The sequence below is a fragment of the Pipistrellus kuhlii genome, unplaced genomic scaffold (assembly GCF_014108245.1).
Source record: "Pipistrellus kuhlii isolate mPipKuh1 unplaced genomic scaffold, mPipKuh1.p scaffold_m20_p_1, whole genome shotgun sequence".
Taxonomy (NCBI): domain Eukaryota; kingdom Metazoa; phylum Chordata; class Mammalia; order Chiroptera; family Vespertilionidae; genus Pipistrellus; species Pipistrellus kuhlii.
The window spans coordinates 12,719,781-12,734,356 of record NW_023425404.1 but is presented as its reverse complement, the minus strand read 5'-3'; the positions used below and the strand labels follow the sequence as shown (position 1 = coordinate 12,734,356).

Sequence of the window (14,576 nt, the reverse complement as noted above, 5' to 3'; positions counted from 1 at the left end):
TGCTTCCTCTGTAAAGCATTGTAGGTGATTTAACCTCAAAATTGCAGAGCAATAGTTGGATGCAGAGTTTAGAATTTATCATATGAGAAAAAAATTCTTTTTTGCGAATGCAAGATATGGTAGTCAGTAGCCAGATGAAGTCCATAGTAGGCCATGACCAAATCAGTGATAGATTGCAGAAGTCAGAGGCCCTCTGCCAAATTGTGCCTGAAGTCCCTCAACCAGAGACTATTGATTTTCATTTCCCCATTTACTTGTGTAAAAATGAGTCAAAAAGTGATTATATAAGTGGTACTGGGTTTCAGAACTTTTCAGTTATCATTTAAATAGGAATTATATGATTTCTCAGTTATGCTGATCAAAAGGGACCACTGCTTCGACAATCAATCCTAAAAAGGAAAAATTAACCCAACATTTTTTTTTAGCTTCCTTTTAGCTCTTCCTCACAATCTGATAGGAAGAAATCTTTACTCTGACTGACTTATACTTTCAAAGCCTGTAGGTCTTAGCTTCTGGGACCCAAAGTTTTCTTATAGTATGAACTTCATCTAATAGGCAAACTTGAAGCCATATTGCTATGTATGGGTGTATTTTCTAAAGGTTATTCTGGAAGTGAATATATTAGGGAATGGATGACTTCATATTTACTATTTTTTAATGGCTTATAGTCTTTAGTTCTTTTTGTTTTAGTTCTGCAATAGAGAAACTAATTTTCTCTTTCACCTTTTCCTTACTTTTTTCCTTCCTTCCTTCCTTCCTTCCTTCCTTCCTTCCTTCCTTCCTTCCTTCCTTCCTTCCTTCCTTCTTTTTTTCTTTCTTCAGAGAGGAGGGGAGAGGGAGAGGGAGAGAGATAGAAACATCGATGATAAGATTATTGATCAGCTGCCTCTTGTATGGCCCTACTGAGAACTGAGCCTGCAACCTGGGCAAGTGCCCTGACCAGGAACTGAACCGTGACCTCCTGGTTCATAAGTCCACACTCAACACTGAGCCACACCAGCTGGGCCCCTTTGTTTCTAAATGTCTTTTAATCACCGGTAGTTCTCAGAGAAATGTAAGATGCTTTTCTGTGTCCATTTCACAAAATATCCATAGTCAGTTCTACTCAACAAATATTTGAATGACTTCTATACATGCTTTGCATGGAATGAAACTTAAGAATCCACTAGGAAACAGAAGATAGAAAATAGAAGATAGAGTGTATTAAGAAGTTAAGAATATTCTCTCAAATCATTTCTTAACTCATCCTTTACTGCTGCAAATTTAGTTGATACTAAATGCCTTTGATTAGTGCTTTTGGATTAATCTTTAACCTACTTGTAATGGATTCTCTCTGTGCTCCTGGTTTGAAGCATTATGCCATTTTAGTGGATCATTTAAATTTCATCTATTCTTGTAATGATGGAATCAGTTCAGTGTTTTAATCTTTCCACAGGAAATTTTAGTCTACCAAGTAATTAACCTTTGCTGTGTTCCCTAGCTCTAAGCTTACGGCTATCTGTATTACCTAGTCAGGCCTTGAAAGTTTCTGTGTTCTCTGTTAATAGGAGTTTGTTCCTTTGAATCAGAGTCAACCTTGGCACTATCAACATTTGGGCTTGATAACGTTGTGGAGGCTATGCTGTGTGTTATAGGATGTGTAGCAGCATCTCTGGCTTCTGTTTAGTAGAAGAACCTCCTTCTCAGCTGTGATAACCAAAATGTCTTCATACATTGCCATTTGTCCCATGGGCTAGATGGGTTGGAACAAATTCACCTAGAGTTAAGAACCAGCGCTTTATACCAACATTCCTTTTGTCCAGTGTCCATTTATTCTCACTCTGTAGCCATATGGCACCTGAGTTATTATAGGAGAGAAGGTGGTGTATTTAGTGATCATGGGTGGAATGAAATGATCATTATGTTTCCCTTCTTTGTAATGCTCACTTTAACAGTTCTCACAACACACTAGAAACTCAGGACTGGAAAGTTCAACTTATTTTCCCCTCAGCAGGATTTCAACTTTTATGTCTTATGTTAGCATTTTGCTCATCTTAGGAAGTGATTATTAACCTACCTCTCTCTTACTATCAACAGAATCCAAGTTTATGGTAGATTTTGCTTTGTCTCTAAAATTTAACATTTTAAGTATACTTTACAAAATGCATGTCATTTTTTAAGTGTTCATTCATTGTCGAGTCATGCACAGGATTTTTCAGATGAGATCGGGCGCGTTCAGGGTGGTATGGCCGTAGACGTGCACAGCATTTTTCAGACTGGCAGTTATTAAATACAGAAAAATATTGTATAAAATTTGGTTATCATATATGAAAGTTAGCTGGTGTAGACACCAGTTTGGGATGTGATCATAAGCATGTCTGGTTACTGGATCCATCTTGCAAGTAGGGGTGGATTAAGACACTGAAATGTGGTTCCTGTTTGGCAAGAGAAATTTTGACTTGAACAGATGCGTCTTCTGATACCTTTCACGGGTGGGCTGAAGTAGAATAAGGAGGAATAACAGATGAATCTTAATTGTTGACTTATTGTCAGAATTGGTGATATGTAAGTAGAGTTGAAGGAAGTTATCTGTGACCCAGAATGTGTTGCCTGGGCTTTTCTTGGGACTAAATGGGAAAAGTGTAGGGCTAGAAAGGTTGGATTTCATCATTAACTTTAAAGATTGGGGGAAATGTCGAGCATCGATCACAAGTTATGTCTAACTGCAGTCTGACTGTTAGTCACAAAGACTTTATATTGTAAGTAGCGGTAAAGGGAGAAAACTTAACAGCTAACCTGGGCTGCTTAATGTGTCTGTAAATATTTAAGTATAAAACAAGCTTTTGTGTGGCAAAGTTGGTGTTTCTGACACAGCTAAACTTGACCATATTCCTTTATCTTCACTCTAGCTTGAGGGTTTTTTTGTGTGTTTTTTTTTAATCATTTAATTTTTAAAAAAAATAAATCTTTATTGCCCAGATTATTACACTTGTTTCTCCTCCCCTCCGCCTTGAGCTGTTTTTTGTAAAACCATAAAATAGGTGCAATAAAAAGATTTAAGGGTATTTTTTTTAATCTCTGAACTTTAGAAATTCCACATCTATATCTCTATTCCTGCCTTTTTATAAATCAGTGACTGCAAAGGAAGAAAACTGAAAGGAAAAACTAAATTGAGTCTTACCTTTCCTGACTTAAGATAAATTTTCACTTGACACGTGGAAAGGTCATAACTGGATTCTAGTTAATTTCCCATATTGGGCGGTTAGAGAGGAACCAGCCACCCAAATTATGATCTGCAAATTGGACAAGGGGATGGGGAGAGCCACTATTTTTCAGTAGATTTGCACTTTAATATTGTGAAATGGATGTTGGTTGAAAGTACTCCCCAAGGGCAGACAGGTAAGTACTTTGCCTGCATGTGGATATTAGAGTCAACCCCATTCTTGCTCGCATTAAGCCCGCCTCTGCAGCAGTTGTCTGTTGACATAATCAGAGTTGGGATTTCCCTATTTCCCTAGTTGGTGTTGCCTTCCATGTCTACTACGTTGGCAGTCAGCCTTGTGGGACATGTCAAGTACAATTCTCCTGCTTAGAAACTTTATGAGTTCTCTTTCCTACATCTAGATTTTAACAATTTAGATGTTGGCTAAATTAACTTGTGGCTAATGTTAGGGAGGGTAGGAAATTATTTGCTGCTTTGATCAGCAGGATCCCTGCCTCTGAGGTGTGATTGCCTAGAGGGATCAACCTCATCAAAAGACTGGGGAGTTGGTAGCTTTAAGGAATATACGTTTTGCCAGCTACTTCTCCCAGCGTGGCAGTCATGATCACGAGCATCATTCCAGAATCTTTGGCGTCTAGAACCAGCTCCATTCTGAACATTTTAACATCCATTAACATCTATTAATACTTTGGTAATTATCTTTTATATGCAGGAATTTTGTAGCATGAACTTTATGACTAAAGTTATTGTGTTAAATTATTTAGAAATGTTGAGTTTCTGAATGTTATTTTGTGAGACTTGTTTTAAAATAGTAATAAATTGTGTTATTTTATAAAAAATTAATTTGTATTTTTTTTTGTTACATAACCAATAGTTTTAGCTAATAAAGAGCAACTATCTGAACTTTGGACATTCAATTCCAAAAAAATTGTATTTGGATAACATATTCCATAGCTTCGTGTGTGTGTGTGTGTGTGTGTGCGCGCGCGCGCAGGTGTGACAGACTGACTCATTTAATATATATATATCTATATATTTTATAGAGAGAAAGGTAGAACGATAGAGAGTTAGAAACATCAATGAGAGAGAAACATTGATCAGCTGCCTCCTGCACAACCCCTACTGGGTATGTGCTTGCAACCAAGGTACATGCCCTTGACCAGAATCGAACCTGGAACCCTTGAGTCTACAGGCTGACACTGTATCCACAGAGTCAAACCGGTTAGGGCTGACTCATTTCTTTACCCCCATACTCCCCAGTAGTTCATTTCCAATGATAATGTTCTCTCTGGGTCTGTAAGTCTTCTCCAGTTCTCTGGGCACCATTTAAAAATGATTAGGATCCTAGAAAGAGTGCTACAGGTACAGCAAGTTACTGCTGCACTTCACCATTCCTATTCCTTTTCTTAGTTTCAGAGTGTACAAGGTTAAGGTTGGCTGATGAGCCCTTGATTTGTGGTCTGGAATAACCTCAGACAAGAAACAGGAAGAACTGAGCACTAGCAATATCATTACATTTTCCCAGCACATATTCTGCGCTGTCAGCCAAATGTTATTTTGGTCACAGAATAGGACCTACACTGCAGTTTCTATGTCTTTACTTAAAAAAAAAAAAAGTATTATTTAAGGTATTACAAATAGTATTATAGTACATGTCTCCTTTTTCCTCCCCCCATTGACTCCCCCTGGTCTCCCCTACCTTTCCCCCCCATACTGCCCTCCCCCCAGTGTCTTGCATCTATTGGTTGTGCTTATATACATACATTCAAGTCCTTTGGTTTATCTTTTACGCCCCCCCCAACCCTCCCCTACCTTCCCCCCTGTAGTATGACAGTCTACTTCTTTATTCCATAGTTCTTTGGTTATAAGGATATATTTCTTGCTACTGCCCTCCTTTAAAAAGCAGATTTTAATGAACCCATAGAGAAAACCTTAATTTGAATCATAGTTAATTATTTTTAGTTCATTGTTTTCTAGAAGAAAGGATGGACATTTAGAATCCTAATATTGTTTTATACTATTTTCATGTGTTGTATTAAATACTTATGGGTGAACACATAGATATATAATTGTTATCCTATATAATAAAAGTAATATGCAAATTGACCATACCTCTGCTACACCCACAAGCCATGCCCACCAAGAGCAAATATGCAAATAAACCAAATAAGATGGCTGTGGCCACAGAGAGCAGGAGGGAGGCTTGGATTTCCCTGGCAATGGAGGAAACCAAGCTTTCCACCTGTCCTTGCTGGCCTAGACCTCCTCTCAGTGATACAAAGTTTCAATTATAGAAGGTAAATAAATTTCAACAGAAATGGTGGCAGCCACAGAGCTGAAAGAGCAGGAGACTAGGGTTGCCCCTGGCGATGAAGGAAGCCAAGCTTCTGCAGTCCTGACTGTAGCCACTGCTCCAGGCTACAAAGTTTCAATTGTAGAAGATAAATAAATCCCAGATACCAGGGCCTGTGCTTGGGTTGCCAGGGGGTGTAGCCAGCCTGCAAACCACCACAGGCCCTTTACCTAGGCTGCCCCATGCCCCAAGGGAACCCCCACCCTGATCCAGGACACCCTTCAGGGCAAACCAGCTGGCCCCCTCCCATGCAACAGTCCTCTATCCTATCTAATGAAAGAGAAACATGCAGGTTGACCATCACTCAAACACACAAGATAGCTGCCACCATGTGGTCAAAGATCCTGCCCCCATGGGGACACAAGATGGCCAGCAGAGAAGAGCAGTTGGGAGGGACCAGGCCTGCAAGGGAGGGCAGTTGTGGGCAATCAGGTCAGCAGGGAAAGGCAGTTGGGAGGGGCCAGGCCTGCAAGTGAGGGCAGGTGGGGGCAATCAAGCCAGGGGAGGGCAGTTAGGGATGACCAGGCTGGCAGAGGAGGGAAGTTGGGGGTGGGTGGGAACCGGGCCTGCAGGGAAGGGCAGTTGAGCAGGACCCAGGCCTGCAGGGGAGAGCAGTTGGTGGGGACCAGGTCTGCAGGAAAGGGCAGTTAGGGGAAAACAGGTTGGCAGGGAGCAGTTAGGCATCAATCAGGCTGGCACAGGATTAGTTAGGGGGTGATCAGACAGGCAGGCAGAGCGGTTATAGGCAATTAGGAAGGCAGGCAGGAGAGCAGTTGAGAGCCAGCAGTCCTGGATTGTGAGGGGGATGTCCCAGATTGGAGAGGGTGCAAGCTGGGCTGAGGGACATTCCCTCCACCACCACCCCTGCACGAATTTTGTGCACCAGGCCTCTAGTATATAATAAAAGAATCCTAGGTGATGACTCTCCCTCTTAAAATTCAATCAACTCTGATTTTTAAAAAGATGTATCTTTCCTTATGTGCAGATATAGGATGCCCATTACATATTTGGTTAAAAAATGAACCCATTATTTGTTTTTGTTATGAGTGTAGGTATCGAGTAGGAGTGTGAACATGTATGTGGTGACTGGTTGTGTGTAAGTATGTGGAGAAATGGGAATGATGAATGGGAGACTGGTATAGAGGGGGAAGCATGTTTGTGGTAGAGTGTTCTGGGGAAGGTGGGAGTGAATGTATGAAACAGGATTGTGAGAGGTGAAGGGAGTGTGTGTGTATCAACACATTGTGTGTGTATGAGGGGGCAATGGACAGGGAAGCTATGTGAGATGTGAATGGGGGAGGGGGAAATGACATGTTTGTGGGGAGGGGAGATTTGCCTTTCTGTTGTGGGAGTCAAACTTGTGGAGCCGTGTAAAGAGAGTGAAGGAAGTGAGATGAGTGTATAGACATCTGTTAGAACATATACAAGTATTAGCCTTTAGGAATCATTTTTGCCTTATGATTGTTAGAATAGGTTGGCTATCATTTTATTTGGTTGGTTGGCTTTAATTTTAAAGTTTGTTACTGGAGGAAATCTCCACTGAACACTATGTTCATGTAACCACTTCTGGATTTACGAGGACCTGGATCTCCAAAGATCTTCTGTCACTGAATCTCTGTAGCCAAATAAACATGTTTTAAAGCCGTACTTCCCTTTTTATATCCTCTTGATATAAAATGGCTGCTGTAAAACCGAAGCATTCATTTTACACAGGTGCGAGTTACCCCTGCAGCAAAATAAACACTTTAAGCTGAAAGGAACTTTTTAAAAGGGGAGGAAAAAATGCTCAATGACTTCCTCAGCCCCATTTCTGGATTTCCTAACATTTTAGAGTAAGTTAATATTTACTTGAGGTTTGATTTTCTTTAGTGACTTGAAGTCTAAGAAAAGATACAGATCTTAATTACCTGAAATTTTTTTTATGTATGTCAGAAAGTGAGACTAGAACTTTTTAAATTTTTATTTGTATACGTGTATTTGATAACTTCAAACTTAGAACACTAGAACCAGCACAAGTAAAGAGAAATACAAATCAATGACAAAGATTTGAAATGGGGGAATGAATACTGTCACTGGTTCATATTAACCTCCCCATGCAATTTATATGTTGTACAGTGAAAATTTTAATGTACACAGCTTTATAACTGTACTTTTCTAATACACTATTTTGCAGTCTCAGGATACTTTGCAATTAAACTGATCCTGATGTTAACAGGTGAAAAATAAGAAATTAGCACTGTAAAGCTGAATCACTAAGAATATCTAATTCACATTTCTTCCCATCAATATAAATCAGGAACAATTCGCAGTAAACAGAAGGAACTATTCATGTTAATAACAACAGTTCATATTTTTACCGAACACTTCTTGTGTTAGCCAGGCTCTGAACTAAACAACTGAACATGCAATTTCACATGTAGGTATCTCGGTGAGAAAGTCTCACAAGTTTCACATTTCCCCCCAAACTGATGGTGTCAAGATGACAGCTTGCACTGAGCACCTGTGTCCAAGCCTTTCCCTGGCGTTTTAGCATGCTAGCATGGCACGTGTCGCAGCTCAGGGCGCTCTCTGGCACAATTTTACTAATGTTACATGAATATGCAAGGCCTGACTCCCCCCGCCCCTCCCCCCAAAACACACAAAAACACACAGGACTTGACTAAGAAACACGCCTATAAGACACCACAAAGAAGCTGTTACCTAGGTCTGCACTAAACACCCCCCCCCCCCCTTTCCGGGGCCTCAGAAGCTCGCGTCCAGGCCTAACTGCAGGAGGGCGGCCTCGGCCTCCTCCTCCTCCTCCTTGGCCTCCTCCTCGCGGATCTGCACCAGAAGCTGGAAGAGGTTGGGGGCCGGCCCCTCGGCGGCGCCCGTCAGCCACAGCTGCCTGCGGATGGCGCCGCTGTGGTTGGCGCCCGCGATGACCTGCTCCAGGCGGGCCTGGTTCACGTTGTCCTTCTCGATGGCGCCCTTCTCCACCACCTTCTGCAGCAGCGGCTCCAGGCGGATGACGTACGCCGACAGCTTCTCCCCCGGGTTCTGGTACGTGTTCAGAAACCGCACCTGCGCATCCCTGGAGCTCTCCACGCTCCCGAACACCTGCTCCAGCGCCTTGAGGCACTCGAGGGTGGTGATGGCGGGGTTGTTGGTCTTGAGGATGCGGATGACGTCGGCGGCGGGGCCCCGGAGGCTCTCCATCAGCCGCCGCCGCTTCTCCGTGTCGGACACCTGCCACTCGGAGAGGACCTCGTGGGTGTGCTCCAGCCAGGGGTCGAAGGACTCCTCGCCGGGGCCCGGGACGTCCTTCCCCGAGAACACCGTCAGCTTCTTGTACCAAATGGACTCCACCAGGGGCTGGATGACGTTGTCCAGGATGTAGCTCAGCATCTCGGCCGGCATGTCCGGGCCCGGGGCCGGGGCCGGGGCCTGGAACCCGAGGACGCGGGCCACGTCCGGCACGGTCCAGCCCTCCCGCGCCAGGAACAGGTGCAGCCTCTCCAGGAACTCGGCGTCGGAGGTCGGGGGCTTGTACACCACCTTCCAGACGCCGCCCTTGCCGGGCATCTCCCGGGGGATGGCGGCGTAGTCCACCGCGCCCGTGAGCTCCAGCAGCGCGGCCTTGGCGTTCTCCTCCCGCCAGAACATCCGCCCCAGCACGCGGTAGGGCACCTGGGGCATGGCCGCCTGCAGCGTCTCCTCGATCTCCGCCTCGTCGCAGTTCACCGGGATCCCCCACACCAGCAGGGCTCGCTGCGCGTTCACATCCATTCCCCGGCACCAGTCTTCCAGCAGCGTCATCGCCATCTTCCCGGCTCTACGGACGCGGGTCAGACGGCTGCAGACAATCCCCGCAGAGATGCCCGAGGGGGGCGGGCGTGCCGTTCACAGCCCGCACCGGCCGCAGCGGTGCCCGGAGCGCAGCGTCGGGAAGGCTCGGGGGCCGCGGCCGGGGTCCTCTGCCTGCAGGCGCGGTGCGGCCTCGGGGCGCCAAGGCTGGGAGCGGGGGCGCGGCCGCAGGGCGGTCGTGGCTCCCGGAGCGGATCCGGCGTTCGCGGCGGAGCCGGGCGCTCGGGCGGCCGGGGGGTGGCTGCTCAGCCGCCGGCGAGGACCGCGCTGTCCCCGGAGGGAGTGACTGTTGGAGGGTCGGTCCGCCGGGAGCTCCTTGGCGGGTGCAGGGAGCCCACCGGGCGGCGGGGGCTCCGAGGACACGGGGAGCGCGGGCAGCGGCAGGTGGCGGGTGAGGCTGCGGCTGCGGGTGCCGGTGGTCCAGCCGAGCAGTTGCTGCCGCATTGCACGGTGGGGCCGCCCGGTGCGTGGCCGCCGCGCGCCCCGCCCCGCGGCCCACGCAGCACCAGGGTAGCCATGGCAACGGCAGCGGCGGGGACCGGAGCTCCGCGCGCTGCCGCAGCCCGCGGGGGCGGGGGTGTGTGTGTGTCCAGCGGTTGCTATGGTGCCAGCCAGGGTCTCTGGTTTCTCTGGTGGCTCATTTCTTTTTCCAGATTTTTTTTTAAACAAAGCACCGCGTTGAAAAGATAATAATAATACAGTGGATCTAAGATGATGCTGTTGAAAATACATCTACGGTTTGGCTCAGTGGGTAGAGCGTGGGCCTGCGGACTGAAGGGTCCCGGGTTTGATTCGGGTCAAGGGCATGCATCTTGGCTGCGGGCACATCCCTGGTAGGGGGAGTGCAAGAGGCAGCTGGTTGATGTTTCTCTCTCATCGACGTTTCTAGCTCTCTATCTCTCTTCCTTCCTCTCTGTAAAAATCAATAAAATATATTTAAAGAAAATGCATCCGTCTGTGGCTGGTTCAACATGAGACACCCTCTTCAGCCACCCGGGCTTCCTGATGCCACCGGATCGCATTCTCCACCCTCCGTATTTCATCCGAATGGAACTGAAATGTGGAAGAGTGCCATTTACATGCTTTCGCGTGAGACAGTGAGTTGAGATTGCTCGAAAATTTTGTAAAAAGATTTATATCCAGTAATCTTTGTAACCAGGAGAATGCTGGAGTGTTCATTTCTCCAGTTCTGACATCATTGAGGTGAGAAAACAGAATCCCTACGGTTCAAAAATGTCCAATAATCCCCCCCGCAAGCAAAACAAGGCCTACTTACGTCAATCCCAGATGGTGAAAATCTCCCCTAAGGAACACAGCCTGCAACGCTGAATTTTTAAAACCTTATTTAATAAAAGGTTTAAAGATACAGAAGAACATTCAAAAGTAAATAAGTTACATAGATACATTACAATCACATCAGCAAGATTTTCTTTAGTGTATTAATTTTTTTTTATATAAAAAGCACACAAAAAATAAAATCTTCAGTCTGGGTCTATCACAACTGTACAGCAAAAGAGGTCATATTTATATATATGTACACTATTTTAATATGTAACAGTCTTTTTTAAAAAAGGGTGCCACAGGCAGCAAACACACAAAAGGCAGTGTCTGATCATTTTTTTCTTCAAAATAAAAGGAATATAGTTATTTATATGCTATTAAAATATTTATACAATAATTACAGATCGACTGTCAAGGCTGTTCCTGTGCTGTTCCCTCCAACAAGGCCTTCAACTGAGAGACAAGTGAGAAAAAGGTGAAACAGCTGCAAATTATTAGAGGCAAAGATCAACATTTCAGCGAAAGAGTGGAGGACATACAATTGTTCAATAAAAGTATGCGTACTTCCTGTAAACCTAAGGAGTTAGTTAGGCTTTGCCAGTCTGGCAATAAATACCACCCAAATGAGCCCCAGTGAAAGCGTGTTTCAACAGTTTGGGCTTGAATATATGTCGTATTCCTCCTTCGTCATCGGAACCTCTGGCACACGAGAAGAAAGGTCAGGTCACTGAGGCAGTTAAATACAGGGGATCCCTTTAGACGTAAGCAGCACGCGACCTCTGTGCCAGGGGTGGAGGCGGGTGGCAGGAGGGACGGGTGTGTACCTTCGCTGGGAAGGGGCTGCTGAAGGCGTGGAGGACAGTTCCGAAGCACTGCCTCCTCAGGTGGGTGAGAGACCTCAGAGGTGGTCTGGAATTACAGGCACTAGGGTAGTTTCACGCCCTTGCCGAATTGCAGATGGAGGTGGGGAGATGGCTCTGTGAGACGGGGTGGAAGGGCATGATGAAGCCGGAGGTGTTTGTCATTTTTAACTTCTTAAAGCAAAGAGTTCTGAGTAGAAGAAAAAAAGAAAAGATGCCGAAACCGGTTTGGCTCAGTGGATAGAGCGTCGGCCTGCAGATTGAAAGGTCCCAGGTTCGATTCCGGTCAAGGGCATGTACATTGGTTGAGGGCACATCCCCAGCAGGGGGTGTGCAAGAGGCAGCTGATGGATGTTTCTCTCTCGTCCATGTTTTTAACTCTCTATCTCTCTTCCTCTCTGTGAAAAATCAATTTTTATATATATGTGAAAAAAAAAGAAAAGAAAAACTAAAGATGAGCCTAATGTGTTCACAGGGAGAAAGCACCATAAAGGACATAGACTTGTGCCAGGTTCTATGGCTGAACCTACTTAACTGGCAGGTCACACGCCACAATGGATCTGCCCTCTGAACATGTTCACGTTCACAACACATTCGAGATATAAACCTATCCTGGAGCAAGAACCCTTCCTTCCAAAACGCCATGCTCGGGTGGGATGAACACAGACAGGTACCATTTTTGTTTCGCCACCTACATTCACCTGGTCTTGTCTCCGAGAGTTTAGAAAAAGGAGGATCACTCTAGACAAAGGAGATTTGTTACAGCATGTCCACCAAAGGGCCTGAAACAAAAATATAATTTAAATAGAAAAGACCTTGGGAAACATAAGTAGCACTTTGGGGCAAAGCTGCAAAGGCACTCTTATTACACAAGTGATTCAGAAGAGAGACTAAATTTGCTACCTTCCTGTTTCTGGAGGGGGTTCCAGATTTTTGCAATCTTGGGATGCTGAGTTTGTGGAAGCTTACAGAGGAAATGAGCTGGGAAAGTTGGAAATCTAGGCAGTTGTCCAGGAGTCTGGGGGGCGGGGGTGGATTTTGTTGCTCCTGTAGCTGGGATCTTGTAGAACCATATTAATGCATGAAGGCTGAAAAATACCTGATAGTGCATAGTTTAGAAACAAAACAATGTTCTCCCTACCCCCAGCTACCAACACGATGCCTGTCGGCGATCTCATGAGTAGCAAAATCCTAACACGTGGGCCTGCCGTTCACTTGCATTCACTTCGAACTCCTTTTAGACAATGAAAAGTTGAGTGACAAGATCGGAAAAGTAACTCAGCCCTCCTGTGGGACTGGCAAGTGAAGGGGCCGCCAGAATCTCCCAGTCCTTTCTTGAGGAACTCCGGGCCAAAGATGGCTTCTTCCAGCCAGAGACAAGCCGGGATTCTGGCTTCCCGCCAATCCTCCCAGGCAATTGGAAAGCACAGCTGGAGCAGAGGTAGCAACAAGAACTGCCTTTGACCCCCTGGCTCCTGCTCCTCTGGGTGTGACACCTTTCCCCTCCTCCCCCCTCTGTCAGCAGGTACTATCGTTCCTATTGGCAAGGGCTCCCAGAGCAATGTGGTGAGGGGCGGGCAGGGTCTTGGGAATGGGGGTGGGGCGGATGCCAAGAAGGTGCCTTGTTTTGGGATAAATGCACTTGGGCCTCTGGAAAGCAGGCGGCCCCTGGTCCCTGAGAGGATGTTAAAAAATTAAATAGTAAGAATAAATAAATAGCTCCCAAATGTCACACGTCAAGGAATGAAGGCTCCTGCCCGATTGGGTTAGTCCTCCTCCTCCCAGGGAAGGATCCAGAAATCTCCAGCGTGCAGGGCTGGGGGCTGGGCGGTGGCTATCAGCGCTGGACTAGGTGGGGTGGGGTCAGGTGGCAGCTGCCAAGGTCAGGACTGAGACAAGCAGGAAACTTGTGCAAGGAGGGGCTCCCTGGGTCTCTAGGGCCCAAAGGTATTTGGCAAGAAGGGGGAAGCAGAAGAGCCCAGCCTTATCTAAATGCCCTCAGGGCTTCCCTCCTCACAGTTCCCTCCCCTCCAGCAGGCTGAGAGCTTCCCCCAAACATCTGAGAAAACTTTGCAGCCGGAGCAGGCTGCCAGCCAGAAGCAGAGGGGGAGGCCTCAGTGAGGACAGGGGCGCTGGAGCAGCTTAGGCCCAGACGCGCTGTGTGCAGGGGTGAGCTCCCTTTTTCCAGGGCTGAGGGGAGGGCCTTCGAGGTCCTCTGGAGCCGAGGGGTAATGCTACATCCGGGTGAACTGTGCTTGGCTCTCCGGGAGCTGGGGAAGAGGAAGGAGAGACTGCTCAGCAGCAGGGTCCCAGGGTGAGAAGCACCGGTGGCCGCGGCTGGAGCCCCTCCCAGAGGGCGGCCCCAGCAAGCGGGGGCGCTCCTGGTTCGAGGAAAAGGTGAGGACGACTTCCGACAGACCGAGTGCACAGAGAACTGGATCCTGCAGCCCTGAACACTGCTCCCGGGGCCTTTATAAATAAAAGAGCTGTTTATTGTATTGTCTTGTTTGTTTTTCCGGAGAGAAGTCCACGGGATGGCTCCTCCGTCCCTCTGTGAGTCCCTGGGCGCCTGCAGGCGCTTTGACGAGGCTGGTGCAGGGAGAGGGGCTGGTGCAGGAGAGCCGGGCGGGCGCCCAGGCCGAGGGGCCGGCCCGGGCCTCCCGGCGGCCTGGGCCTCAGCCCCTCTCCCCGGCGCTTTCCGTCTGCTGGGGGGAGGCGGCGGCCTCGGCCGCAGCGGCCGCAGCCTCCTTCTCCCGCTGCCTTAGAGCTGCAGCCTTCTTCTCCTGCTCCGCGTGGCTCTTCATGTGGGCGCTGCGGCTCTTCACCTTGTAGAACACCCTGCAGCCGGGAAGAGGGGCTCGAGTGAGAGATCTGTGCCCACCCCCTGGGCCACCAGGCTAGAGAGAGAGAGTGTGTGTGTGTGTGTGTGTGTGTGTGTGTGTGTCCCCGACTCTTCCTGACTGGGCGAATGCCTCTGGGCCTACCCCCACCCTCCAACTAATGCAGAAATGAGCTCCTAATTCAAGGCCACCCT

At 47.2% G+C, this 14,576-nt stretch overlaps 2 protein-coding genes across 5 annotated transcripts in view; both read right to left on the bottom strand.

Annotated features, from left to right (window-relative positions):
- Positions 1-7,905: 7,905 nt before the first annotated feature.
- Positions 7,906-9,396, bottom strand: PNMA1 (PNMA family member 1). Its single transcript, XM_036431976.2, has one exon. The coding sequence runs from the start codon at positions 9,357-9,359 to the stop codon at positions 8,298-8,300; it is 1,062 nt and encodes a 353-aa protein (XP_036287869.1). The 5' UTR covers positions 9,360-9,396; the 3' UTR covers positions 7,906-8,297.
- A 2,828-nt stretch (positions 9,397-12,224) lies between these two features.
- Positions 12,225-14,576, bottom strand: part of MIDEAS (mitotic deacetylase associated SANT domain protein) — a 39,895-nt gene continuing 37,543 nt past the window's right edge. For all 4 annotated transcript variants that reach the window (XM_036431871.2, XM_045578809.1, XM_036431898.2 and 1 more), the window contains one exon: positions 12,225-14,380. In XM_036431871.2, the coding sequence (XP_036287764.1) occupies positions 14,218-14,380 (163 nt within the window). In that variant the 3' untranslated portion in view covers positions 12,225-14,217. The remainder of the gene's footprint in view (positions 14,381-14,576) is intronic.